Genomic DNA, 27257 nt, shown 5'->3' on the forward strand with positions numbered 1-27257 from the left:
CATACGACCTTCCAAAGCTCTCACAGAACGGTTGCATGTGGCAATGAGCCTCTCCAACTTTTCCATAGGATGGTACAGGCTTTGACAAAATGGGTCCAGCAATCATAATGGATATCCTCCACAAAGCCATTAAGAGCAAATAAAGAGTAAACGCATGTCCAATTTTTCCATTATTGTGCATTGTAGGTGCTTTCAGTGCATCAATTTTAAGCTGAATATTTTTTAGTATTCCATCATCCAGCACACCAATATTGTTCCAGACGGTAAAAACATATTTTGTTGTCTCCAGTAAAATATTATGCATAGGGTCAACTACAGACATGTCTATGGGCATGAAATATGGCTATTTAAATATTTCAGAGAATCTGTTTTCTTCTTTGACTTGGTCTTCACCTGTGTCAACATACTCTCTTGCCTTTTGTGAACTTCATTCTGACATTGTCCATCCAGTCCATGATGGAGTAATCTGCCTTACACTTTGACATGATAGCAACACAGTCTATTCTTACAGCCAATCGTCAATCAATAATATGTGAGGTAGAGATATTCTATAGAATTACCAATACACACGTTGAGCCAAGTCTTGGGTATGTATCTGTGCACCTAGAGCCAAAGATGGTGGATAAATGAAGATGTTTTACTAAGGCAGTTTATCATTGAAAAAATGAACACAGTTCTGGTCTACTTAAGGGGTGGCTCTCCCAAAGACCCCAATGCAATAGCAGCTACATCCGGTCTACTCGTATTTGAACCAGAACATTTTTGCCAATGAGAGCGACCATATATAGTCATTGGGAGCGACGCACTGATGGGACAGTACGTGTAGTTTCATGAAACACTGGCAAACTGAAATACAGGGGAATAAAAGGGAGGGTGTTGTGATTAAAAGGTAAATAATCCAATCAAATGAACAAAACCAAAAGTGAGGGTGTGACCGTTGAAAATTACCAATGAAATGAATGCGATTTGAAAACTCTGCAAGGCACAACAATTCATTGGGGGGGTGTTTTCTACTGGCGGCTATTTAAAAATATATATTCCTGTAGAAACAATGTTGCACCAAGCCATAACATTATATAACGGTACTATATAACGGTACTCTTAGTCCGCAATACTCTATACCCCAAGGCCACAACCTTCCAAATGCGACTCCGCAACAATGTAAGAAGCAGTCCTATTATTTGTCAACAAAGCAATCTATCCAGCTAGCATAGCTACCTCTGCTAGATAGCACTGTAGCAGCTGTAACATTAGCAGAAGTTAAATTACTACAGCCAATATAACATTAGTCAAAAGCTAACATTACTAGCTAGCTGGTTAACACATTTTGTAGTTAAAATGATCACGTTACATGGATTTTACTTGTAACATGATAAAACAAGCTAATTTTAACTAGCTACCAAAGCATAGTTGGCTAACGTTAGCTAACCAACATTGGTGGAAGAACGGATAGCTTGGTAATTAGTTAGCTAGCTAACCAAGCCTATTAAAATACAGCAAAGGAGACAAGAGGTTATTGCCTGTTTATTTTTTTAATTTATACAATTAGTTTGTGGGACCCGCAGGCCCGCCAGGAGTCTCTTTGTGCAAGGGAACGATGCATCACCAAACCAGGGCATGGATTTCCAACAACTCATCATGTAAGGGCCAAGCTGAATCAGAGGCTGGACTACAACACTAGCTCATATGAACGAAAGACTGATGACACAAGTAGCTCAACTATTCCAACAACAGCAGCAGCTATAGCAGAGCACTTATCCAGCGAATGCACAGGCGTTCATCGAGTAAGACGGAATTAATTAACCGTAAATTCAATGTTTAACATTTACAACTTGCACATTGGTGGTAGATAGTTAAAGTTGAATATTTGAAACCAGTTCATTTTCTAATGATGGGCCACATATGTAACATGAATCAGTGGTGCGAATATCATAAATAATGAATTACATGTTTGTTCTCATGTCTCAGGAAGAACAGTCCGCACAACACCCATGTACTGTCTGCTGGTTAGTCAGCTGAGATTAAGGTACACAGATGGAAAGTGGAGCATGGCAGATTTTAAGGTGAGAATTTCCATACATTTTCTCAAGGATTTTGAAGCATTTAACCATTGTAATACACCACACTGACTCCTCAGATGTAGCTGCAAATCTATATCACACTGAAAGAGAGAGACAGGCATAAGTCGTTGGTCACCCCAGACAAAGGAATGGGACATAAAAATGTGAAGGCAGCGGTGCCAGAGGCAGTTTAGTTTGTAAATGTGAACCAATCCATACATTGTAAATACCATACAGAATTTTCCACAGATTTGTGTGTGCTTTTTTAGCGTTGAGATTTATTGAGATTCCAGAGTTGTTTATTGGACAGAATAATTTATTGTCTCCTGTAATTTCACTGGTGATGTCTGATGTAAAGACAGACCCAGAGGACCCGGATGCATTTTTAATAACTTCTCCACCCTGGCACTTCCCCGAGTTTGAGGACCTGATTGCGTCAGCAGAACGGAGAAGGGCCAGGTGTGATTACGGGGAGAAAAAGCGCCATCAGAATGAAATCCGGAGCAACCGTCCACGTCGACCGCAGCCCTACCATCAGGAGCTAGCCAGCTAACTAGCTAGTAGTCAGTTAGCCACTGCTAGCGGTCTGCACCGTTAACTCGGACACCAGCCAGCTTCAGCTCGGTCAATACCTGCCAGTCTGCACAGCACGATATCGACCCAGAGCATATCAGACTGCTTTTTCTCTACTACATCACTGGATTCCTACCGCAAGCTCTGGAACTTTACACCGGCTCATCGCAGCTAGCTAGCTGCAACCTGAGTGGCTACTGCTGGCTAACGCCTCTGTCTCGAAGCAAGCACCAATTAGCTTTGAGCTAGCCTCGAAATGGGCCTTTCAGCTAATTCTTGGGCTGCAATACCTCTTTTGCCAATTGGCCTGGACCCTTTATTTCTGACACAGAGCCCCCCCCCCCCCCCGATCCATCACGACTGGTCTACCGACGTAATCGTCTGAGGAGGTTTCAACAGGCTTTTCCATTGCGACGTTGCCGAAGACCCATCTGCTAGCTCTGGCTTTCTGAATCGCCATGTCTCCAGCTCGCCTAGCGTAGTAGCGACTACCGACTCAGCTATTGCTGCTCATTGGACCCTATGATCACTCGGCTACACATGCCTCTCCCTAATGTCAATATGCCTTGTTTACTGCTGTTTAGGATAGTTATTATTGTTTTATTTCACTGTAGAGCCCCTAGCCCCGCCCAACATGCCTTAGATAGCTCTTTTGTCCCACCCCCCACACATGCGGAGACCTCACCTGGCTTAACTGGTGCCTCCAGAGACGCAACCGCTCTCATCGTCACTCAATACCTAGGTCTACCTCCACTGTACTCACATCCTACCATACCCTTGTCTGTACATTATACCCTGAATCTATTCTACCACGCCCAGAAATCTGCTCCTTTTATTCTCTGTTCTCAACGCAAACTACCTCTTCCTCTACTGTATTTATTTATTTATTTTGCTCCTTTGTACCCCAGTATTTCCACTTTGCACACTCATCTACAGTCAAACCTACCATTCCAGTGTTACATTCCAGTGTTACAGTATGCCAGTGTTTCATTGCTATATTGTATTTACTTCGCCACCATGGCCTATTTATTGCCTTTACCTCCCTTATCTCACCTCATTTGCTCACATTGTATATAGACTTATTTTTCTACTGTATTATTGACTGTATGTTTGTTTTACTCCATGTGTAACTCTGTGTTGTTATATGTGTCGAACTGCTTTGCTTTATCTTGGCCAGGTCGCAGTTGTAAATGAGAACTTGTTCTCAACTTGCCTACCTGGTTAAATAAAGGTGAAATAAAAAAATTAAAAATAAAACGCACTAGACGACCATTTCTTATAGCCTTTAGCCGTTAGCCGTACCCTTATCCTACTCCTCCACTGTTCCTCTGGTGATGTAGAGGTTAACCCAGGCCCTGTAGCCTCCAGCACCACACCTATTCCCCAGGCGCTCTCATTTGTTGACTTCTGTAACCGTAAAAGCCTTGGTTTCATGCATGTTAACATCAGAAGCCTCCTACCTAAGTTTGTTTTATTCACTGCTTTAGCACACTCCGCCAACCCTGATGTCCTAGCTGTGTCTGAATGCTAGTTTAGGAAGGCCACCAAAAATTCTGAAAATGTCATCCCCAACTACAACATTTTCCGACAAGATAGAACTGCCAAAGGGGGCGGAGTTGCAATCTACTGCAGAGATAGCCCGCATAGTTCTGTCATGCTATTCAGGTCTGTGCCCAAACAATTCAAGCTTCTACTTCCAAAAATCCACTTTTCAAGAAATAAGTCTTTCACCTTTGCCACTTGTTATAGACCCCCTCAGCCCCCAGCTTCGCCCTGAACACCATATGCAAATTAACTGCCCCCCATTAATCTTCAGAGTTTTTACTGTTATGTGACCTAAACTGGGATATGCTTAACACCCCAGCTAGATGCTAAGCTAGATGCCTAAGCTAGATGCCCTCAATCTCACCCAAATTATCATGGAACCTATCAGGTACAACCCCAAATCTGTAAACTCGGGCACCCTCATAGATATCTTCCAGACCAACCTGCCCTCTAAATACAACTCTGCTGTCTTCAACCAGGATCCCAGCGATCACTGCCTCATTGCCTGCATCTGCATGGGTCCGCGGTTAAACAACCACCCCTCATCACAGTCAAATGCTCCCTAAAACACTTCAGCGAGCAGGCCTTTCTAATCAACCTGGCCCGGGTAACCTGGAAAAATATTGACCTCATTCTGTCTGTAGAGGATGCCTGGTTATTCTTTAAAAGTGCTTTCCTCACCATTTTAAATAAGCATGCCCCATTCCAAAAAAATGGAACTAAGAACAGATATAGCTCTTGGTTCACCCCAGACTTGACTGCCCTTGACCAGCACAAAAACATCCTGTGGCGTACCGCATTAGCATTGAAATAGCCCCCACGATATGCAACTTTTCAGGGAAGTCAGGAACCAATATACACAGTCCGTTAGGAAAGCTAAGGCTAACAGAAATTTGCATCCTGTAGCACTAATTCCAAAAAGTTTTGGGACACTGTAAAGTCCATGGAGAATAAGAGCACATCCTCCCAGCTGCCCACGGCACCGAGGCTAGGAAACACTGTCACCGCCTATAAATCTACGATAATCGATAATTTCAATAAACATTTTGCTACGGCTGGTCATGCTTTCCACCTGCCTACCCCTACTTCCGAGCATGTCACAGCAACGCTCAAGGTCCTAAACGATATCATAACCGCCATCGACAAAAGACAGTACTGTGCAGCCGTCGTCATCGACCCGGCAGACTCAATAGCCTTTGTTTCTCAAATGACTGCCTCGCCTGGTTCACCAACTATTTCTCAGCTAGAGTTCAGTGTGTCAAATCGGAGAGCCTGTTGTCCGAACCTCTGGCAGTCTCTATGGGGGTGCCACACACAGGGTTCAATTCTCGGGCCGACTCTTTACTCTGTATATATCAATGATGCCCTCTTGCTGCTGGTGACTCTCTGATCCACCTCTACGCAGACGACACCATTCTGTATACATCTGGCCCTTCTTTGGACACTGTGTTAACAAACCTCCAAACGAGCTTCAATGCCATACAACACTCCTTCCGTGGCCTCCAACTGATTTGAAATGCTAATAAAACTAAACGCATGCTCTTCAACCGATTGCTGCCCGCACCCGCTGGCCCGACTAGCATCACTACTCTGGACGGTTCTGACTTAGAACATGTGGACAACTACCTAGGTGTCTGGTTAGACTGTAAATTCTCCTTCCAGACTCACATTAAGCATCTCCAATCCAAGATGAAATCTAGAATCGGCTTCCTATTTCACAACATCCTTCACTCATGCTGCCAAACATACCCTCGCAAAACTGACTATGCTACCAATACTTGACTTCGGCAATGTCATTTACAAAATAGCCTCCAACACTCTACTCAGCAAATTGGATGAAGTCTATCATAGTGCCATCCGTTTTGTTACCAAAGCCCCATATACTACCCACCACTGCGACTTGTATGCTCTCGTTGGCTGGCACACAGGTCAGAACACACAGAACATTGCCTGTTTATTTTTACTACTCTTTCATATACAGTTGAAGTCGGAAGTTTACATACACCTTAGCCAACTACATTTAAAATCCGTTTTTCACAATTCCTGACATTTAATCCTAGTAAAAGTCCCTGTCTTAGGTCAGTTAGGATCACCACTTTATTTTCAGAATGTGAAATGTCAGAATAATAGTAGAGAGAATGATTTATTTCAGCTTTTATTTCTTTCATCACATTCCCAGTGGGTCAGAAGGTTACATACACTCAATTAGTATTTGGTAGCATTGCCTTTAAATTGATTAACTTGGGTCAAACATTTCGGGTAGCCTTCCACAAGCTTCCCAAAATAAGTTGGGTAAATTTTGGCTCATTTCTCCTGACAGAGCTGGTGTAAGTGAGTCAGGTTTGTAGGCCTCCTTGCTCGCACATGCTTTTCAGTTCTGCCCAGACATTTTCTATAGGATTGAGGTCAGGGCTTTGTGATGGCCACTCCAATACCTTGACTTTGTTGTCCTTAAGCCATTTTGCCACAACTTTGGAAGTATGCTTGGGGTCATTATCCATTTGGAAGACCCATTTGCGACCAAGCTTTAACTTCCTGACTGATGTCTTGAGATGTTGCTTCAATATATCCACATAATTTTCTGTCCTCATGATGCCATCCGTTTTGTGAAGGGCACCAGTCCCTCCTGCAGCAAAGCACCCCCACAACATGATGCTGCCACCGCTGTGCTTCAGGGTTGGGATGGTGTTCTTCGGCTTGCAAGCCTCCCCCTTTTTCCTCCAAACATAACAATGGTCATTATGGCTAAACAGTTGTATTTTTGATTCATCACACCAGAGGACATTTCTCCAAAAAGTACGATCTTTGTCCCCATGTGCAGTTATAAACCGTAGTCTGGCTTGTTTATGGCGATTTTGGAGCAGTGGCTTCTTCCTTGCTGAGCAGCCTTTCACGTTATGTTGATATAGGACTCGTTTTACTGTGGATATAGATACTTTTTACCTGTTTCCTCCAGCATATTCACAAGGTCCTTAGCTGTTGTTCTGGGATTGATTTGCACTTTTCACACCTAAGTACGTTCATCTCTAAGAGAGAACACATCTCCTTCTTGAGTGGTATGACGGCTGCGTGGTCCCATGGTGTTTATACTTGCGTACTATTGTTTGTACAGATGAACGTGGTACCTTCAGGCATTTGGAAATTGCTCCCAAGGATGAACCAGACTTGTGGAGGTCTACAATTTGTTTTCTGAGGTCTTGGTTGATTTCTTTTGATTTTCCCATGATGTCAAGCAAAAAGGCACTGCGTTTGAAGGTAGGCCTTGAAATACATCCACAGGTTCACCTCCAATTGACTCAAATGATGTCAATTAGCCTATCAGAAGCTTCTAAAGCCATGACATCATTTTCTGTAATTTTCCAAGCTGTTTAAAGGCACAGTCAAGTTAGTGTATGTAAACTTCTGACCCACTGGAATTGTGATACAGTGAATTAGAAGTTAAATAATATGTCTGTAAACAATTGTTAGAAAAACTGCTTGTGTCATGCACAAAGTAGATGTCCTAACCAACTTGCCAAAACTATAGTTTGTTAACAAGAAATTTGTGGAGTGGTTGAAAAATGAGTTTTAATGTATATATACAGTTGAAGTCGGAAGTTTACATACACTTAGGTTGGAGTCATTAAAACTCGTTTTTCAACCACTCCACAAATTGAAGTTCAAGAAGAGTTAAGAAAATATTTACCAAATAAACTAAAGTAAAAAATAATTAAAAGTAACACAATTAAATAACAATAACAAGTCTATCTACAGGGTATACCTGTACTGAGTTAATGTGCAGGGGTACAGGTTAGTTGAGGTAATTTGTACATGTAGGTAGGGGTGAAGTAACTATGCATAGATAATTAACAGCAAGTAGCATCAGTGTCCAAAACAAATGGAGGGGGGTATCAATGTAAATAGTCTGGTGGCCATTTGATTAATCGTTCAGTAGTCTTATGGCTTGGGGGTAGAAGCTGTTAAGGAGCCTTTTGGTCCCTGACTTGGTGCTCCGATACTGCTTGCCGTGCAGTAGCAGAGAAAACAGTCTATGACTTGGGTGACTGGAGTCTCTGGCAATTTTTTGTGCTTTACTCTGACACCGCCTATTATATAGGTACTGGATGGCAGGAAGCGTGGCCCCAGTGATGTACTGGGCCGCACACACTACCCTCTGTAGCGCCTTATGGTCAGATGCAGAGCAGTTTCCATACCAGGCGGTGATGCAACCGGTCAGGATGCTCTCGATGGTGCAGCTGTAGAACTTTTTGAGGATCTGGGAACCCATGTCAAATCTTTTCAGTCTCCTGAGGGGGAAAAGGTGTTGTCGTGCCCTCTTCACGACTGTCTCGTTTGTGTTTGGACCATGATAGTTCGTTGGTGATGTGGACACCAAGGAACGTGAAAGCAGTTAGTGTAAGGGGTGGTGGGTCTGTAACAGGGGAGCAATAAAGGGTGTGGGTGCTATAACAATGGTGAGGTGTGAGTTTCAGGATAACTTAATGGCATGTCAAATTAAATCAAGCGTTATTTATACATTTCAGACATGGAATGCTTCAAATATTTTTTTTTTACTTTAATATTTACTAAACAACAAACATAAGAGGATAAAAAACTAAAGTATAACAATAAAAACTGAACGACTAAACAGCACCCTAAGGAAAAGCAAAGCTAAAAAGATGTGTTTTAAGATCTCTTTTAAATATGTCCACAGTTTCTGCCCCCCTCAGGTTCTTTGTCAGGCTATTCCAAAGGCTGGGGGCATAATAACTCAAGGCTGCCTCTCCATGCCTCTTGGTCCTAGGCTTTGGGATAGTTAAAAGGCCAGTGCCAGATGGCCTGAGGGACCTACTGGGTACGTAACTTAAAAGCATGTCTGACATGTATTGGGGTGCGCAATCGTGGATTGATTTAAAAACAAATCGAAGAATCATAAAATGAATTACAGGCAGCCAGTGCAGAGACCTTAAAACTGGTGTAATGTGTGCTCTCCGTCTGAACTTGGTCAGTAGCCGTGCTACAGCATTCTGTATGTTTTGTACTTGACCAATGGCTTTCTTGGGTAGACCAGACAGGAGAGCATTACAGTAGTCAAGCCTGCTTATAATAAAAACATGGATGAGTCTCTCTGTATAAGCCTGACAGAGAAACAGCCAAACTTTGGCAATGTTCCTCAGGTGGTAAAAAGCTATTTTGGTCACGTTCCTAATGTGTGATTCGAAATTGAGTTAATCTAAAATAACACCTGGTGTTTTATCTTAATTGAACGTGAATTAAAATGTGCAGCCAGACTCTCTCTCTGTGCTTTGGCTCCAACAATAAGTACCTCAGTCTTGTCTTGATTTAGGAAGTTGTGAGCCATCCCAGTATTTAAATCACTAATACAGTCTTATAATTTATCTGTGGAGTTAAAATCCTGGTGACACAGAAATGTAAAGTTGTGTATTGTCTCCGTAGCAGTGAAAATCCATACTGTGCTTTCTGATAACGCTGCCAAGGGGTAACATATATAAGCGGAACAGTACCGGACCCAAAATAAAACCTTTGTGGAACGCCACATTTGTTATGTATTTTCTCTGAGTTCGGTTACCAAGGGTGACAAAAAAATCTTGACCGGCTAAATAGGTCCTAAACCAATTTAGAGCTGGACCGGAGAGGCAAACCCACCTCTCCAGTCTGTCCACAAGGACATGGTCAACAGTGTTGACTGCAGCACTTAATCCTAGAGTACAAGGACAGAGAGCTGTTTGGCATCTGTGCTGGCTCTAAGATCATTTACCACTTTAACTAAGGCTGTCTCTGTGCTGTGGTGGGCCCGAAAACCAAATTGGAATTTGTAAAAAATACAATTGGCACTTAAAATAATTTAGCTGTTTTGAAAACCAATTTCTCCAGAATTTTGATGAAGAATGGAAGGTTGGAGATTGGCTGATACAATACCTTGCGCTTCTTCAGATATGCAATTAAAAACTGTTTTAAAGAAGATGGTGGGGATAGGATGGAAAAGGCAGTAGAAGGCTTAAGTTGTGATATCACTTTCCTGAGCATGTCTGTGTCAGCCAGGGAAAATAAATCCATAGTGCCTTTGCGTGGTAGGCTAGGACACATATCATCATACTTCTCATCAGGTTTTGCTTCACTGATAACAAACATTAGGCAGAGTATCTTATTTGAGAAATATGCAGCAAACTCATCACATGTAGATGTGGACGACAGTTCACGGGGTAGGATTTATCAGGCCATCAATGGTCGAAAAGAGCACTCAAATTATTTTGATTATTAGTGATCAAGTTAGAAAAATGAGCCAGTCTGGCATTTCTATTTGCCTTGTTATATATGCCAAGTTGCTCTGTCAGAATACCATAATGGACATGCAACTTTGACATTCTCCACTTCTGCTCTGCCTTTCTGCAATTTCTCTTTAATGTATTAGTTTCCCTCACTCATCCAAGGGGTTCTCCATTTGGATGTGGCCTTTTTCAACTTTACTGGAGCTATGGCATCAATGGTTGCCCTTAATTTGCTATTTATCAACTAAATCATCACAAGAAGAAGACAGAATAGGTGACAGAGTATTGTTCATACACTCAATATAAGCGGCACTACAGTCTGAAGACAGCCATGTTTCAGTGAGAAGGTCGTTAAAATCTACATTAGTGACGATGGTGTCAATATTGGAGTAGTTAGCCAGAACCGTGGGCAGGAGAGAGTTGATGTCATGGACACCAGCTTCTGGGTGACAGTGGAGCTTGGTCGGTCCGCAGAGAGTAGACAGGCAAAAATCTCTCACCATCGAGCTGCCCACAACGATGTCTCAGGCTGGACACATTGCCAGTCAGGACTTCTAGACTCCACCGAGTGTTGTTAACACACAATGGTTCCCCTTATCCAACAGTCAGTGGAGAAACAAGCTTTTGAATGCTCAGAGATACAGTACATGACCAAAAGTATGTGGACACATGCTCATCGAACATCTCATGGGCATTAATGTGGAGTTGGTCCCCCCTTTGCTGCTATAACAGCCTCCACTCTTCTGAGAAGGTTTTCAACTAGATGTTCAAACATTTCTGTGGGGAATTACTTCCATTCAGCCACAAAAGCATTTGTGAGGTTGGGCACTGATGTTGGATTATTAGGTCTGGCTCGCAGTCACCGTTCCAATTCATCCAAAAGCTGTTCGATGGAGTTGAGGTCAGGGCTCTGTGCAGGCCAGTCAAGTTCTTCCACACCGATCTTTTCAAACCATTTCGGTATGGACCTAACATTTTGTGCATGGGGGCATTGTCATGCTGAAACAAGAAACTGTTGCCACAGAGTTGGAAGCATAGATTCGGCTAGAATGTCATTGTACGCTGTAGCGTTAAGTTTTCCCTTCACTGGAACTAAGGGGCCTAGCCCGAACCATGAAAAACAGCCCAGACCATTATCCCTCTTCCACCAAACTTTACAGTTGGCATTGGGGCAGGTAGCGTCCTCCTGGCATTCACCAAACCCATATTCTTCCGTCGGTCTGCCAGACGGTGAAGCGTGATTCATCCCTCTAGAGAACACGTTTTCACTGCTCCAGAGTCCAATGGCGGCAAGCTTTGCACCACTCCAGCTGACGCTTGGCCTTCCACATACTGATCTTAGGCTTGTGTGCGGCTGCTCGGCCATGGAAACCCATTTCATGGACCTCTCGACGAACAGTTCTTGTGCTGACGTTGCTTCCAGAGGCAATTTGGAACTCGGTAGAGAATGTTGCAGCCGAGGACAGACGATTTTTATGAGCAACGCGCTTCAGCACTCAGCCATCCTGTTCTCTGAGCTTGTGTGGCCTACCACTTTGCGGCTGAGCTGTTGTTGCTCCTAGACATTTCCACTTCACAATAACAGCACTTACAGTTTACCGGGGCAGCTCTAGCAGGGCAGACATTTGATGAACTGACTTGTTGGAAAGGTGGCATCCTATGATGGTGCCACGTTGAAAGTCACTGAGCTTTTCACTAAGGCCACTCTACTGCCAATGTTTGTCTATGGAGATCGCATGGCTGTGTGTTCGATTTATACACCTGTCAGCAACAGGTGTGGCTGAAATAGCCCAATCCACTAATTTGAGGGGGTCCACATACTTTTGTATATATAGTGTAAAACATCTAAATTCTTACGACTGGCATGGAACAGACTAGAATCTTCAAAGGTGTAAGGATAAGTAGGAGTCTGAAACTAGGGTATTGGGTCCAGTGTCTGTGCTGTTTGCGGTGTTGCCAATTTAGTGACTTTGTCGCTATATTTATACAATTTTCAGACCCCTCCAGAGACTTTTATTAGTAAAAGAGTCGAGCAACTAATGCTACTACTTTTCAGGCTGCCTTTGGGGAGTTTTGACATCAAGGGTTTCTATGGTTTTGATAGCATTTAGTGACTTTTCCCACAAAATTCTGCAGCAAAAGAGAGTGGGAGAAGTCTGTGCAACATAACTCACAGCAACGACACACACACAGGCAGAGAAGCACAAAAGGAGGGGGTGCATAGGTGGAGTGTGAGTTTCAAGTTTGGGGAAGCTTTACACCATAAAAATGCACCTTTGTAGTAAAGCATTCCATGCATCATCGCTCAATTAAGTTGAGAATTTTGATAACTAAAATACTTTTAATTGTCTTCTCTTTACAACAATAACCATTTGCTTAAAACTATGTTTTCCCGCGATTGTATTTTGAAATATTGCGATATACCTGGCTGGGCCTCTCTACTACTCAACAATCATGTATTTGATATTTTCCGTGCGTATTTGTCGCTCACGCTGTCTTTCCTTCTGACTGTAGGCAATGCGATTTAAAACAAATCACAACTTATTTTTTTTAAAGAAGCTAATTATCCTCTGTGGCCAAATCATGCTTTAGTAGCCTACTTCAAATAATGTAATGTATTTTTATAGACAGGAGTAGGCTAATTAGGCTATATACTGTAGATTGGCTGCTACCTAGCTCCTGTTTTTCCAACATTAAACAGAGGGAACTCTCCAAAGACTGGGTCTTGTGAGAGCTGGCTTTCTATATGAGTAACTTTCACATCAGATGAGGAACTAGCAGCAATCACATGTGTACTGGTTCCAATCTCAGGTATGAACTGGTAACTTGCTGGTGCCTGCTTTCCAAGCACTGCAGAGCACAGTAGTCTCTTAAGCCTGGGTCCTATGAGAGCTGACATTCTGTGTGAGTAAGTTCGCAAGTATGAGAGAGAGTACTAGCAATCTGAGGGCCCACCCAGGGGTACAGACCATTCCCTTATATGCCCACCATTCCACTGCTCCAAAGTGTCTCTGCTCCCTCTCAGTCTCATCCCTTCCCCATTCTCCCTTGGTGGGTTGTGTGCTAGCAGAGTGTACAGAGGAAGAAGGGAGCAAGATAACGACAAATAAAAAGGGAGAGCTAGAGAAAGAGGGATAATGACAGAGAGATAGATTGAGAGAGGGAAGGAGAGAGAGTTCTCTGGTGTCTCATTATGTTGGGAAATGTGAGGGTCCAGATCCAAGAGCATTGATGAAGGACTTTGTGGAGGAGGCTTCTGAGAACCAACAAAGACGGCTTTAGTTTCACTGGCGGAATGCATTTGCATAGCTTAGAAGCCAAAGCGTCTGAACCAAGCCTCATGAAAAGAAACCCCAGGAATCACAGGGACTTCAATGGCAACGCAAGAGAGGGAAAGAAGAGGTGGGGTCTTTGCTTCAATTGCCTCTGTGGAGCAATGGAGAGACATGATCAGGAGCATCTCAGAGCTCCCAATGCAGTTGTCTGTCAGCGACTATGATGCAAACTGAAGGCGTTATGAAGATACTACTTTCACTTTAACTCATTGCTACAGTTTCATCATATCATGGTCCTCAAAACAAGAAGAAAACAAGACATGTTCCTCTCCCTTATTTCACGTTATCATTTAGACAAGTGCTCACCAACCAGTCGATCTCTCCAGGTATTCCTAGTCGATCACCAAACATTTCTGTAGAAAAGCCAACATCTTGTGCTGTTGGCAGTAGGTGCACTTGATTCAGAAGCCCTCACACCGGGTAGGCAAAGTGTTCCCATTTTGAACCATTTCATTTGTCTGAAGGGACAAACTCTGAAGGGACCAGGACAGCTATGGCTAAATCAAGTACGCTTACTGTGCTGGCCAATCAGCTCAAATCGCTGTTCCTACAGCTTCCACGACGGAAACACCGTACACCTGGCGACCGTGTCAGCGTGCAATGCGCCCGACCCGCCACAGGAGTCGCAAGAGCAAGATGGGACAAGGACATCCCGGCCGCCCAAACCCTCCCCTAACACGGACGACGCTGGGCCAATTGTGCGCCACCTCATGGGTCTCCCGGTTGCGGCCGGATGCAACACAGCCTGGGATCAAATCCGGGTCTGTAGTGACGCCTCAAGCATTACAATGTGCCTTAAACCGCTGCGCCACTCAGGAGGCTATTCAACACTTTTACAAATCATAAAATGTGTTTCTCCCTACATTCACTCGAGCTGCAGCTGCAATGAATGAGTAGCCAAGTGTATCGATAGGCCTGCGTTTTTATTATTATTATTAGCAGCATCGTATTTTAATATCGAGGAATATTTAACTTTATCTGGTCATAACAACAACACAAATTTGTACAAGAGGCGGAAATAATGTGATGCAACTCGTATTTCACCATTAGGTGGAAGACAGTGTCCCCTCTCTCTGGTCAGTCTCACTGGAGGAAAGGAGCAGGGCTGGTAAAAGGTGGACCCTCTGCTAATCTCTCCCTCCCTCCACTCAGAATGACCATCAGACCAGTAAAATAAAAAAGCCAATTATTAGCAAATTATTTCAATTTATGCTCAGCTGTGCCTTGCATGTGATACAACTGACTGTCAGCCAGCCAACATTATAAACTGGGTGGTTTGAGCCCTGCAAACCGTAGTTTATCAGCACCATTTCGACTTCAACATTTCAACGTTATCAAATCACCTATGATTAGTCTAATACAGTGACAACTAAAAGTTTTTTGTCCAATCAATGTACGCTATATATCATGTTTCTGTCCATGGTACTGATTTCTGTGTTTGTGTGTAAGTTACAAAAAAATGTTGACTCAACCTACTTGTAGAGAAGTGCCAATGCCATCCTCCTCTCTTTCATGTTGCCGAAACAGTCTATGACTGTGTCATACAGAACACACTTATAGTTTTTGTTGTCCAAGGCTACCTGGCTAAAATGCTTGCTCGGTAGCCTATGTTCCTTTCATGGGCAATGATTTGCCAGCTAGTTAAAATTAGCCTACTACATCTAGCTACATATTGAACTTCCATCCTCTCAGACCATTGACACAATGTAAGAATTTATGGTTTGATCAGAATTGCTGTTATAATCATTGGCCAGTATGGAAAATTAAGTAAAACCACAAGTCCAAATCCCTATCTCCACACATGGCTAATATAGGAAAAGGCTAGCTAGCTAGCAGTGGTAGAAAAAGTACTCAATTGTTATACTTGAGTAAAAGTAGATACCTTAACAGAAAATGACTCAAGTAAAAGTGAAAGTCACACAGTAAAATGTTACTTGACTAAAAGTCTAAAAGTATTTGGTTTTAAATTACCTTAAGTATCAAAAGTAAATGTAATTGCAAAAATATACTTAAGTATCAAAAGTAAAAGTACATTTCAAATTGCTTATATTAAGTAAACCAGACAGCACATTTTTCTTGTTGTAAAATGTTTACGGATAGCCAGGGGCACACTCTAACACCCAGACTTAATTTGTGACTCGCAACCTGGATTCGGTCTTATGTAGCAAAATTTGAAATAGTGTTTTTTACATTATTTAAAAGTAGAGACTCAGAAAACAAAATGGTATATCATACAATGCATTTGAGGAACAATGGGAAAGTAATTCTGCTTTGAAAGTTGATCAACTTGCAAACTCACTTTGAGAAAATTGCCTTTGAATGTTTTGCTATTTTGTGAAGAGCTCTTCTTTGTCTAAACCCATTCATCATCGTTCACACCCTCACCCTAAGCTTTAGACCCACCCATCTCGTTTCACTCTCGAAGAGCACACTTGACGCTCTGGCCGATGATTTGTTTACCTCTGGATAACATGAAAACAGCCTAACCAGCTCTGCTGGCAACAATTTCATTACGCTTTTTTTGCAGACGTTTACCGGCCATATTCAATGGGTGTTGTACACACGTCACGTAACGTTAGCGAACAAGCCAGCCAGCCAACGTTAACTAGATAAACGATAAACAGTGCCAACAATGCCACAGTGCTGGGAGCTAACCAACCATGTCCAATGTTAGCTAGCTAACATTAGGTTCTAACTAGAACAGCACACAGCTCTGGGAAAAGATTAACGTTAGCTAGCTAGCAGTACACTTTAGCTTAAGACATTGTACCTTGTAACAATGACATTGTAACAATGTACCTAGCTAGGTAAACAAAGTGTATGTTTACACACGTCACATAACGTTAGCAAATGAGCCAGCCACCTAAAGTTAGCTAGTCAAACAACAATGAACAGTGCCAACAATGCCACAGTGCTCTAACTAGAACAGCAAACGGCTCTAGGAAACATCAGCTAGGGAGCCAGCCAGCTTACGTTAGCTTGAAAGGAAACCACTTTCTGTCAAAATTAGAAAACGTGTAATATCTGAAAATGTAATGTTAGTCTAGCGTTAGCTAGCTATCTTACTTGTATACATCATCATGCATGGACGCGTCTCCCTGTCAGGAATGCCATGCCACAGTTGCCCTTAGTTTGAAGATGAAATCCGGAGACAGGCGTTTCCTCCATCTCTTTAGCTATTATACTCTAATTCCACTGATTTCAAAACTTGATCGTCCAGAAAGTGGAGCTACACTTATGTAGCTCCACTATACAATAAAAACAATTTAAAAGCCGTGTTCGACAGGATTACCAACACAGACTGACGAGCTTCTATGGCAGACCAATCCAAACTCCTCTCTCGGCATGTCCAGCCCACTCATTTTCTCAGGCAATCATGGCTATTGGGAAGGTTGATAACTTTTTCTGTGGCTTAACCAACAAGGCTCGTAATGTAACAATTGTATTTGTATTTACAGATGGCATACACGTTAGTTATTAAGGCACATGAAAGTTCACATGTTCAAGAAGGCATTTCTGACAAAAAACACATTTTGATAAAAAAAATGTTTTACGTTCAAATGGCTCTCGTGTTAAGTTGTGACTTGCGACATACACCTAATTTCCTGAATCTTGTCACATTTACAAACGATGCATTTGTGTTTAGTGAGTCCACCAGATCAGAGGCAGTAGGGATGACCAGGGATGTTCAATTGATAAGTGTGTGAATTGGACCATTTTCCTGTCCTGCTAAGCATTCAAAATCTAACGAGTACTTTTGGGTGTCAGGGAAAGTATTTTTACTTAAGTACTTTACACCACTGCTAGCTAGCCACTTGGGAACAACACCACAACCAGGTGCAACAACTCAAGTTTTTTTCTGTTAATGACATTTGGCTTTTAAATGTGATTTGGTGTGAAGCCAAATCCAAACTGGCTTCCTTTGACCCTTTTTGGGGGGCACTAGGGCTACACAGTTGAGCTCACTCAGTTTAGCTCCAAGCTGATTGGCTATTTTTATTTATATTTAACCTTTATTTAACTAGGGTTTTTTTCATTCATTTTTTTGGGAAGCATGGCTTACCTTGGCATCCATGAATACACACCAGTGGTGGTATATTGGCCATATACCAAACCTCCTCGGGCCTTATTGCTTAAATAGACTCTAACGGTCAAAGGTTTTAGAACACCTACTCATTCAAGGGTTTTTATTTATTTTTATTATTTTCTACATTGCAGAATAATAGTGAAGACATCAAAACTATGAAATAACACATATGGAATCATGTAGTAACCAAAAAAGTGTTAAACAAATCAAAATATATTTTAGATTTGAGATGCTTCAAATAGCCTTTGTGTCACGTCCTGACCAGTGAAAAGGGTCATTTGCCATAGTAGAATGGTCAGGGCGTGGCAGGGGGGTTGTTTTGTGTTTTAGGGTTTGTTTCCAGGGGAATGTGTTCTAGTTTTCATTTTCTATGTTTTGTTTTCCAGGTTTGGCCGAGTATGGTTTCCAATCAGAGGCAGGTGTCTTTCGATGTCTCTGATTGGAAGCCATACTTAGGCAGCCTGTTTTCCTTTGGGTTTTGTGGGTGGTTGTTTTTTCGTATAGTTAGTACCTTACGTAACTGTCGTTTGTTTATTCTGTTTAAGTGTTCTCTTTTAAAAAATAAAAGAAGATGAGCACTCAACACGCTGTGCCTTGGTCTCCATTTTACGACCCCTGTGACACTTTGCCTTGATGACAACTTTGCACACTCTTGGCATTCTCTCAACCGGTAGTGTACTGCATACACATAAATCATTGGTAAATAAATCCCAGTGATGGCTTAAAATGTTTAAGGTGGTGTGGAGAATATGCCAAATGTATGCTTTAAAATTGTTGTTCGTATTATTTATGGAGATATGGCTGTGTGACTCCTGTCTAATATGACCCTATGGAGCTGGTTGGAGGCCATATTGGAAATGGTCGCCAGGGGGGTAATATAAATCAAACATTTTTAAATAGAGCACCACATATGATTTAGGAGCACAAGAAAATAGTTTTTTTATTGATTGAGTTACTGCCTATATTGGGCCTATATGAATCCTAGAATTCTAGCACATTTTGTGCCCTAGAAACTAATATGTAACATTGTAAAGACATTAGTTTATTATAAAAGGCATAATGTTGATAGGAATAACTGTCATTGAAATTGCAAAATCATTTGTGAAATTTAAGGTTTCTACATTGTGTAAAAGCACTATTTTCCTATTGAGGAAAATTGTACACCGTCTCTTAAAAAATGTCAGGTTTGTGATAAAAACATGCAAGAGCTCCGTCATTCATTCTCTGCTATGATCATTGATGTATTGAAGAAGCGATCTCTTTTCCTTTCCTTCCTTGCCCACAAATGTTTGGATATACTGGTGAAGCTACCAGGTTGTTAGCTAATGTGGTAACATGACTAAACAAAGTGGAAATAAATGGTTAAGAGCACAAGAGTAGTTTTAGAACTGACCCACAACATGGTTTATGAATGTAGAACGCAGTACCTGCGATCCGCTATAGGAAGATAAAAAATGCTGCTCCGGTTATATGGGGTCAGATCTTTTGACGTGGTTGGGCTAGAAGCAAGACGTTTTCACTGAAGTAATGGTGCAATGGCTGCACTCACTTTTTTTCTATAGGGCATTCTGAAAGAACGGTACAGTGAAGGCTTACCATTACAACAATTATTATCTGGGAGATTTTATTCCTAGGTGCACATTGCTCCCAAAATAACGAAATCAACTTGATCGCACTTTAGAGCCCTGGTGATGGCACAATAGCTAAATACACTTATAAGGACTTGTGTGTGAAATGTGGTGCCTCTATCACAAAATCCACGACTCCCCTCAAATTTGACGCTGGTCTAATAAGAATGAAACTGACGGGGGGGGGGGGGGGCAGATATTATAGCAGTAGTACTTGTAGTATAGTGTCTTTTTAGACCTCTGTGGCCTGCAGCCTTGAAGCTCTGACCAGCCTTCATCAGCCCTCAGTAATGATTCTGGCAGTCATTTAATCATCTCAGACTGCTACAAGATCATATCGACCCCGAAACAGAGTCGGACTGACATCTAAAACGGCAACAGAATACTACAGTGAATAGAATGATGTGAACAGTATTATCTAAGCAAGCGTCGTGTTCATGTGTTGCGCCATGCATTTAGTTAAACTGGTACAGAATGTGAATATATGTGACGGAACAGGGAATATTATATATTAATACAAACATAGAAATTGGTAACAAGTCAAGATGTCTTGTATCATTTTAGATAATCATCCTACTCATTTTTGGCATTCCTGTCACGCCCTGACCAGTAATAGGGGTTATTTTGTTATTGTAGTTTGGTCAGGACGTGGCAGAGGGTATTTGTTTTACGTGGTTCGGGGTGGTTGTGTGTTTAGTGGTGTGTTTGATTTATTATTCCGGGTTTTGGGCACTGGTCTATGTTAATGTATTTCTATGTTAAGTCTACTTCTTGTATTTCTTTGTTTAGTTAATTGGGGATTGGACTCTCAATTGGAGGCAGGTGTTTTCTAGTTGCCTCTGATTGAGGGTCCTATATAAAGGTATGTGTTTGTTTTAGTGTTTTGTGGGAGATTGTGCTAGGTATAGCTTTGTTGCCTTACCGGCCTCTTATTAATCGTTGTGTTTTTGTTGTGTCCGTATTTATTTTGGTTTACCTTCTTGTCCGTTTAAATAAAAAGAAGATGAGTGCACATTTCCCGGCTGCATCTTGGTCCACTTTACCCCACGATAAACGTGACAATTCCTCACTTGTGTCCGTTTAGCATCATTATGATGCCATGCATGCTTTTCATATACTTCCTATTCCCAAACATTGGAATGTTGCATATTGTCATTTTGCATCCATCAAATATAAATGTTGACTTTGAACCCTGGAAAAAACCCTCCCATTTCAACCCACTTCTCTGGAGCCATCCCCATTCTGTATGTACTGTATATTGTATACTGCTTTGAACATGTACAGCATATTTCGGCAGAGGCTCCTTCCGACATAATCAAGCATGATCTACAGTATACTGTATGCACGCGTTAGTTTACATCACATGAAGTCTTTGCAACAAGCTACTGCTCTGATGCGGTCACGCAGGGCATGCACACGTACATTTTGTCTTATTATAAGCTTGGGGGGGGGGATAGGGGGTTAAGAGCCTTTAGTGGTCTTAGTCCTTTTGGATCTTCCTAAAAAGCCACCAAGAATATTTTGTCTCTCTCTCTCTCTCTCTCTCTCTCTCACACTTTATCTCACTTTCTCTTGAAGGCATGTGATATCTCATTACCCAATGGGGGATGTCAATATAAATAAGCCCATCAACTCTGCCCCTACACATAGAAAGCCACTGAACCAAGCCCTAGCAGACAGATGTGTAGAAAGCCCTGGGAAGACGGACGGACAGATGGACGGGGGAGATCTGGTTGGTCAGCACCCCCTTTCTTCTCCTCTTTCCTTTCTTTGCTGAAAGAGACAAGACCACAAACAATTTCATCTGTTCCTCTCTCTCTTTCTTCAACCGAGGGCTGCTGTTCAGTGCTGACGCCAATTAGCAGGCCTGTAGTTTTACGCAGGAAGTCTCCTTACGCACCGGAAGGAGCATTACGGGACATGATTTATTAATGAGTGCCTGTTGATGTACATATGTATGGCATATGCTATGAGGCAATAGCTTTGCTATGAGGCAATAGCTTTGATATGGTATGCGTTTGATTAATTCTGATGGTAAGAAAGAGATCACTTGTGTATCTCTGGGATTAGGTAATTGGCCTTATGGCATATTGACAGTGTTATACCTTGAATAGTGAATAGTCCTTTCTACTGTAATATTAGGGCTTCACAATCAATCGAATTCACATCGATATCGCAATATTGACGTGTAATATCCATTTCGCAAGGGATTCCTATCGCATGCAATATTTTGAAATGACAGTCAGCAGCATGTGACGTTTTTATAGTTTACTCAGTTTTTTTCTCCTCTTTCGGCTGCTTCACACACACACACACACACACACACACACACAAAGCCCCGCCCCCTCACTCAAGCAGCGCAGTTCCTCCACCTCGCTGTTAGATCCACTTTAAACTCCTTACACTCGTGGGAATTGGCCTATATGGATAGGCTAAATTTCAATGTTTCTTACAAAAGAAATATGGAAAGCATATGCATAACTATGGTAGCAATTTAAAGGGAACAGTTTGTAGATTATGGGGAAATTATTAGACTAAAACTGAAGACATAACAGTTCACCTGACAAGACTGAATCGAAACATTACACTGTTGATTTTATGTGCATTTTACATTAACTGTACTTTTTGTGACGTTTGTTGATAACAAAATCTGAAAATACTCTGGATACATTCAGTAACATGATAAGAATATTTGTGGAAAACTTGGGTTAGGTGCAACATAAGACAAAAAAAATCACAAGGGTTTGAAAGAAAGGTCTAACTGGTGCCACACACCTCTCCAAAGTGTACACAGTTCCTAAGTAATTTCAATGTACTTTTTTGACTCTAAGAAGAGTCTTCAACTATAAGGTGGTTTTTTGAGCTCTCCTAGATTTGCTGTTGAGGAACTAGAGCAAGCACACCTGTAGTAGTTTTGGTTGGAATACAGCCCTACATCCCTGCCTTTACATAATTACTGTTGTTGTTTAAGCAATCCAAAAATGGATTTTTTTATAAAAGTAAGCATAATTTGAAAGCTTGTTCTATTGCCAACAGTACTAGCTAAATTATTGAATACGATCTTACAGTGTAAGGTTTTCACGAGGCAATTCATATTTAAAAAATACATAGATTCCTTGTAATTTACAGCATTTCCCTCAATTCAGACAACAACACATTTGCATAACTTTCCCAATTAGCGGGAGGGATGGGGGCAACTTCTTGTCACGCATTAAGTCAAATGCGGTAAACAGATCGTTCCAAACATTAGGTCAAATGCAGTCAACAGATTGTTCCAAACATTAGGTCAAATGCAGTCAAGAGATTGTTCCAAACATTAGGTCAAATGCAGTCAAGAGATTGTTCTAAACAATAATGATGTTGCTTTCCACTTTGCTTTTTAATGTATCATTCTATTTATATGATTCAAAAAGTTCACCCAAGTGTTTTGATCTATATTTAGTCAAATAAAAATCGTAATTATACTGAACAAAAATCTAACTGCAACATGTGAAGTGTTGGTCCCATATTTCATGAGCTGAAATAAAAATAAAAATAGCAGAAATTGTCCATTTGCACAAAAGCTTATTTCTCTAAAATATTGTGCACACATTTTTTACTTCCCTGTTAGTGAGCATTTCTCCTTTGCCAAGATAATCCGTCCACCTGACATGTGGCATATCAAGAAGCTGATTAAACAGCATGATCATTACACAGGTGCACCTTGTGCTGGGGACAATAAAAGGCCACTCTAGAATGTGCAGTTTTGTCACACAACACAATACCACAGATGTCAAAAATGTTGAGGGAATGTGTAATTGGCATGCTGACTACAGGAATGTCCACCAGAGCTGTTGCCAGAGAATGGTTTGTTCATTTCTCTACCATAAGCCGCCTCCAATGTCATTTTAGAGAATTTGGCAGTACATCCAACCGGCCTCACATCCGCAGACCACGTATATCCATGCCAGCCCAGGACCTCCACATCCGGCTTCTTCACCTGCGGGATCATTTGAGACCAGCCACTCGGACAACTGCTGAAACTGTGGGTTTGCACAACCAAAGAATTTCTACACAAACTGTCAGAAACCGTCTCAGAGAAGCTCATCTGTGTGCTCGTCGTCCTCACCAGGGTCTTAACCTGACTGCAGTTCGGCGTCGTAACCGATTTCAGTGGGCAAATGCACAGCTATTGAAGAGGAGTAGGACAACATTCCACAGGCCACAATCAACAGCCTGATCAACTCCATGCGAAGGAGATGTGCAGCGCTGCATAAGGCAAATGGAGATCACACCAGATACTGACTGGTTTTCTGATCCACGACCCTACTTTTCTTTTTAAAGGTATCTGTATTCCCAGTCTTGCGAAATCAATAGATTACGGTCTAATGCATTTATTTCAATTGACTGATTTCCTTATATGAACTGTAACTCAGTAAAATCATTGAAATTGTTGCATGATAAGTTAATTTTTTGTTCAGTGTAGATTCTTTGCCCATATCGTGCAGCTCTATGTAATATCTGGTTAAAACACATGTGCAAATGTGACAAGAAAAGAAGCCAATATGCCCAACCCTGGCAGTGTGTGGGATACTGCCATACATTTCATAGCGGAGCGCAAGAGAATCGTATGTACAAGCATAAAGCATCTCACTAAATATATATGTGAACAACTGAATCATTTTGTGTTGCTGTGACTGTGAACAAAGCCCATTGAAGTGGTCTTTATTGCATGTTTATTACAACGTCATAACCCTCTATCAACAGGTGTGTCCTGCTTCCATTCCAGTTAGCTAACCTCTCGATCCACTTTCTAGCACTATAGACATTGGATGAAACAAAATCTATGGAATGGTACCAAAATATGGGTAATATGCCAGCTTGGCACTGCATCACCATAATACTATTATATCATCACCAGTTTCTACTTGACCCCCTATAGTCTGCAGCTTCCTCATTGGTCAACAGCAGTAGTAATGTACAGTAGTACAATGCACTAGTAGCATTGACCATATGACCAGTGGCATATCACAGTTTCACGGGACACCCCCGCAAGGTGATATTCTACACATTATGCCGTGAGGCCTTGTAGGGGCTGCTTGGTAATGTCATGTATTACATCCCCATCAGCAGTCTCTATTGAACCCCTCAGTTTGACCGACCCTCACTGGCTCTGGATAATGCCACTAGTACATAGCATGCCTGCTTGGTACTAAAGCATCACCACTAGCATCGGCAGTCTTAAACCCCGGATCTGACAGGAGCTGGTCTACAAACTTCTCTCAGGTCATTGCCACTAGTAGCAACAGCTGTAGGTCAGTGCTGTCTGTCCCCATGTATCCAGCTCAGAGGTGAGGTGGCTCCACTGGCTCCTATGATTCATATTATTACCACAGAGCAGTGAGAGCACCACTGCTTCAACACACATGCTTATTCAGCCAAGGCAGCATCAGTCAGTGCCACTGTTTGCACACTCCTGTCCAACTTGGCAAAAGCTGGTTGAATCAACTTGTTTCCACATCATTTAAACCAAAAAACGCTATGTGAATCAACATGGAAAACTGATTGGATTTCCAAAAACGAATCTATGTAAGGGAATTTCGACTTTGTTGCACCCAATTTTTAACCTAAATCTAATGAATGTTTTGATGATTTCATGTTGAATTCATGTTAGTTGACAACTCAAACAAATGAAAATAAAAACTAGAAGTTGAACTGATGTCTGTGCCCAGTGGTGTGTGTGTGTGTGTGTGTGTGTGTGTGTGTGTGTGTGTGTGTGTGTGTGTGTGTGTGTGTGTGTGAGAGAGAGAGAGAGAGAGAGAGAGAGAGAGAGAGAGGAGGGATAGCTAGACCCTCTCTGCTCACACATTATTTGAATACCATTCATGTTGGTGAATACCAAAAGTTTATACATAACAGTACTCGCTCACTGATGACTGTTAGGAGACGCTTATTAACGCAATAATGTGACGGTCACATTGTCTGAATCTAGAAACGTAAAACATTATACTTAATAGGTTAAGATACATAGACGGCCCTCAATACGCACCCACATCGACACTAACAACGGAGGGACTTAATCGACTGTGAATGATAATCAATATTTAGACGAATAATTTGTGATGGATTTGATCGGAATTAGACAGTTTGTGATATATTCTCTGTTCAATAACATGGCGCGGGTCACTCACCAGTCTATAAAATGTAAATCAACTACCCGTGCAACATCAGCACTATATGATTCTATGGAGAAAGCATCGGAGTGTATGTGTATATAGGCTATGTTGCCAGGTAGATGTACGGTTGCAATTATTTTACAAGGTCATGATCACGTTTGTTGCAACCCGTGGGAGGATAAGGCACACTTACCGTACACTCCTTGGCAACGGATGCCCTCCAGAGACAGCGTCAGGAGCCCCAAAACAGAAATTATTAGGTCCATCCTTCACGTTAATCTCAACATTTCCAGCTCTCAAAGGCGAGAAGTCCTTTCCGGGGCGAGGAAGGAGGTTGGCGAGGCGGAACTCGCGTGCATAGATAGATCACCGAACACCGCTGCCGCTCCAATCCGGGTGCTGATTAATTTATGTTCTGAATGCGTTGCGCCTTGAATTTATGAACACAGAAGGCAAAAAGGCGCGTTTTCACCTCAGTACACTGTCAAAATAAATCAAGGGCTGACGAATTCACTTGAAAAAGCGGTGTTCTGCTCGTATAGTGAGCCAATGGATGTCTTGGCGGTTCTGTAGAAAACAGAGAGCCAGGGAAGAGAGACAGAGTAGAGCAGAATAGTACGCCCTAGCCTACAGTCAGTCAGTGATGATAGTGGACGAACTAAGCTGTTTCAGGTAGGTGGGACCCAATAATGATGTAGACTATATTCGGTCCTGTCCGTCACGTTAGTGCTGATCTTCTGGGCTCCTCACTGAGTGGTCACACTGATGCTCCTGGCTGCGGAATGGTTGAGAAGATAACCAGGGACATGGCTCCTCAGCGGTTCCAGCGGTTGTCATTTCTTTATCTGGGTCTGTTTAGATAGAATCAATGAACTGCCAATTGAAAAGCGCTACCGTGTAAAACACAACTATATTCTATGCAATTTGCTGCTCGGCAAAAAAACGGTTGCCTGCTGCTACAAGCGGGTGAGTTCTAGAACCGCGATTATCAGCACAGCGCTACATCAGCACTGCATCTCGACGCCGTGCGCGAGTCATCTCCGGTGGGGATGTTGATGTAGAGGTGGGTGAGTCCGGTTTAGGGAGAGGGAGGGGGGAAGAGAGCAGTGCGTGCACCAGATTGCCGGTATGATTCCGGTCTAGAATAAAATGAGAAGCTTCTCGTCGTTTCTCTTCCCACTTTATAAGATAACGGTATTTTACCGGCTGGATTGGCGGATATGGGGGGAGTTGAGCATCAGTCACGCTGCGCAATACGTGCTGTGCTGATTCGGAGACGGAGCGGCACTGCAACCGGTCTCTCGCTACGTCAAGGAGTGCGTGACTTCCAGCCTTCATCTGTATGGAAGGCTACGCGCAGCGTCAGGCGAGGCGTGTGGGTGAGTGCAGCTGCTGGATTGAGAGATAGAAAGAGAGAGATGTATTGGAATTCTGTAGAGATAACTGATCACTGCAATCAAAAGCAAACACCTCGAGATGCCCGGTCATATTCCGACTTGTTTATTCACTTCTCTATAGTCAAGGAGCTTTCGTTGATTGTTATTGTCTTCAGTTGATTGGCAGTAGGCTACAACAGGGCTACTGATCTAACTTAGAATGTGAATG

General features: G+C 42.2%; 1 protein-coding gene across 3 annotated transcripts in view; it reads right to left on the minus strand.

Annotated features, from left to right (window-relative positions):
• Window positions 1-26871, minus strand: part of LOC115174515 (MAM domain-containing glycosylphosphatidylinositol anchor protein 2-like) — a 344881-nt gene extending 318010 nt beyond the window's left edge. For all 3 annotated transcript variants that reach the window (XM_029733126.1, XM_029733125.1, XM_029733127.1), the window contains exon 1: window positions 25846-26871. In XM_029733126.1, coding sequence (XP_029588986.1) covers window positions 25846-25918 — 73 coding nt within the window. In that variant the 5' untranslated portion in view covers window positions 25919-26871. The remainder of the gene's footprint in view (window positions 1-25845) is intronic.
• Window positions 26872-27257: the final 386 nt, after the last annotated feature.

Source organism: Salmo trutta, chromosome 35 (assembly GCF_901001165.1).
Source record: "Salmo trutta chromosome 35, fSalTru1.1, whole genome shotgun sequence".
NCBI lineage: Eukaryota > Metazoa > Chordata > Actinopteri > Salmoniformes > Salmonidae > Salmo > Salmo trutta.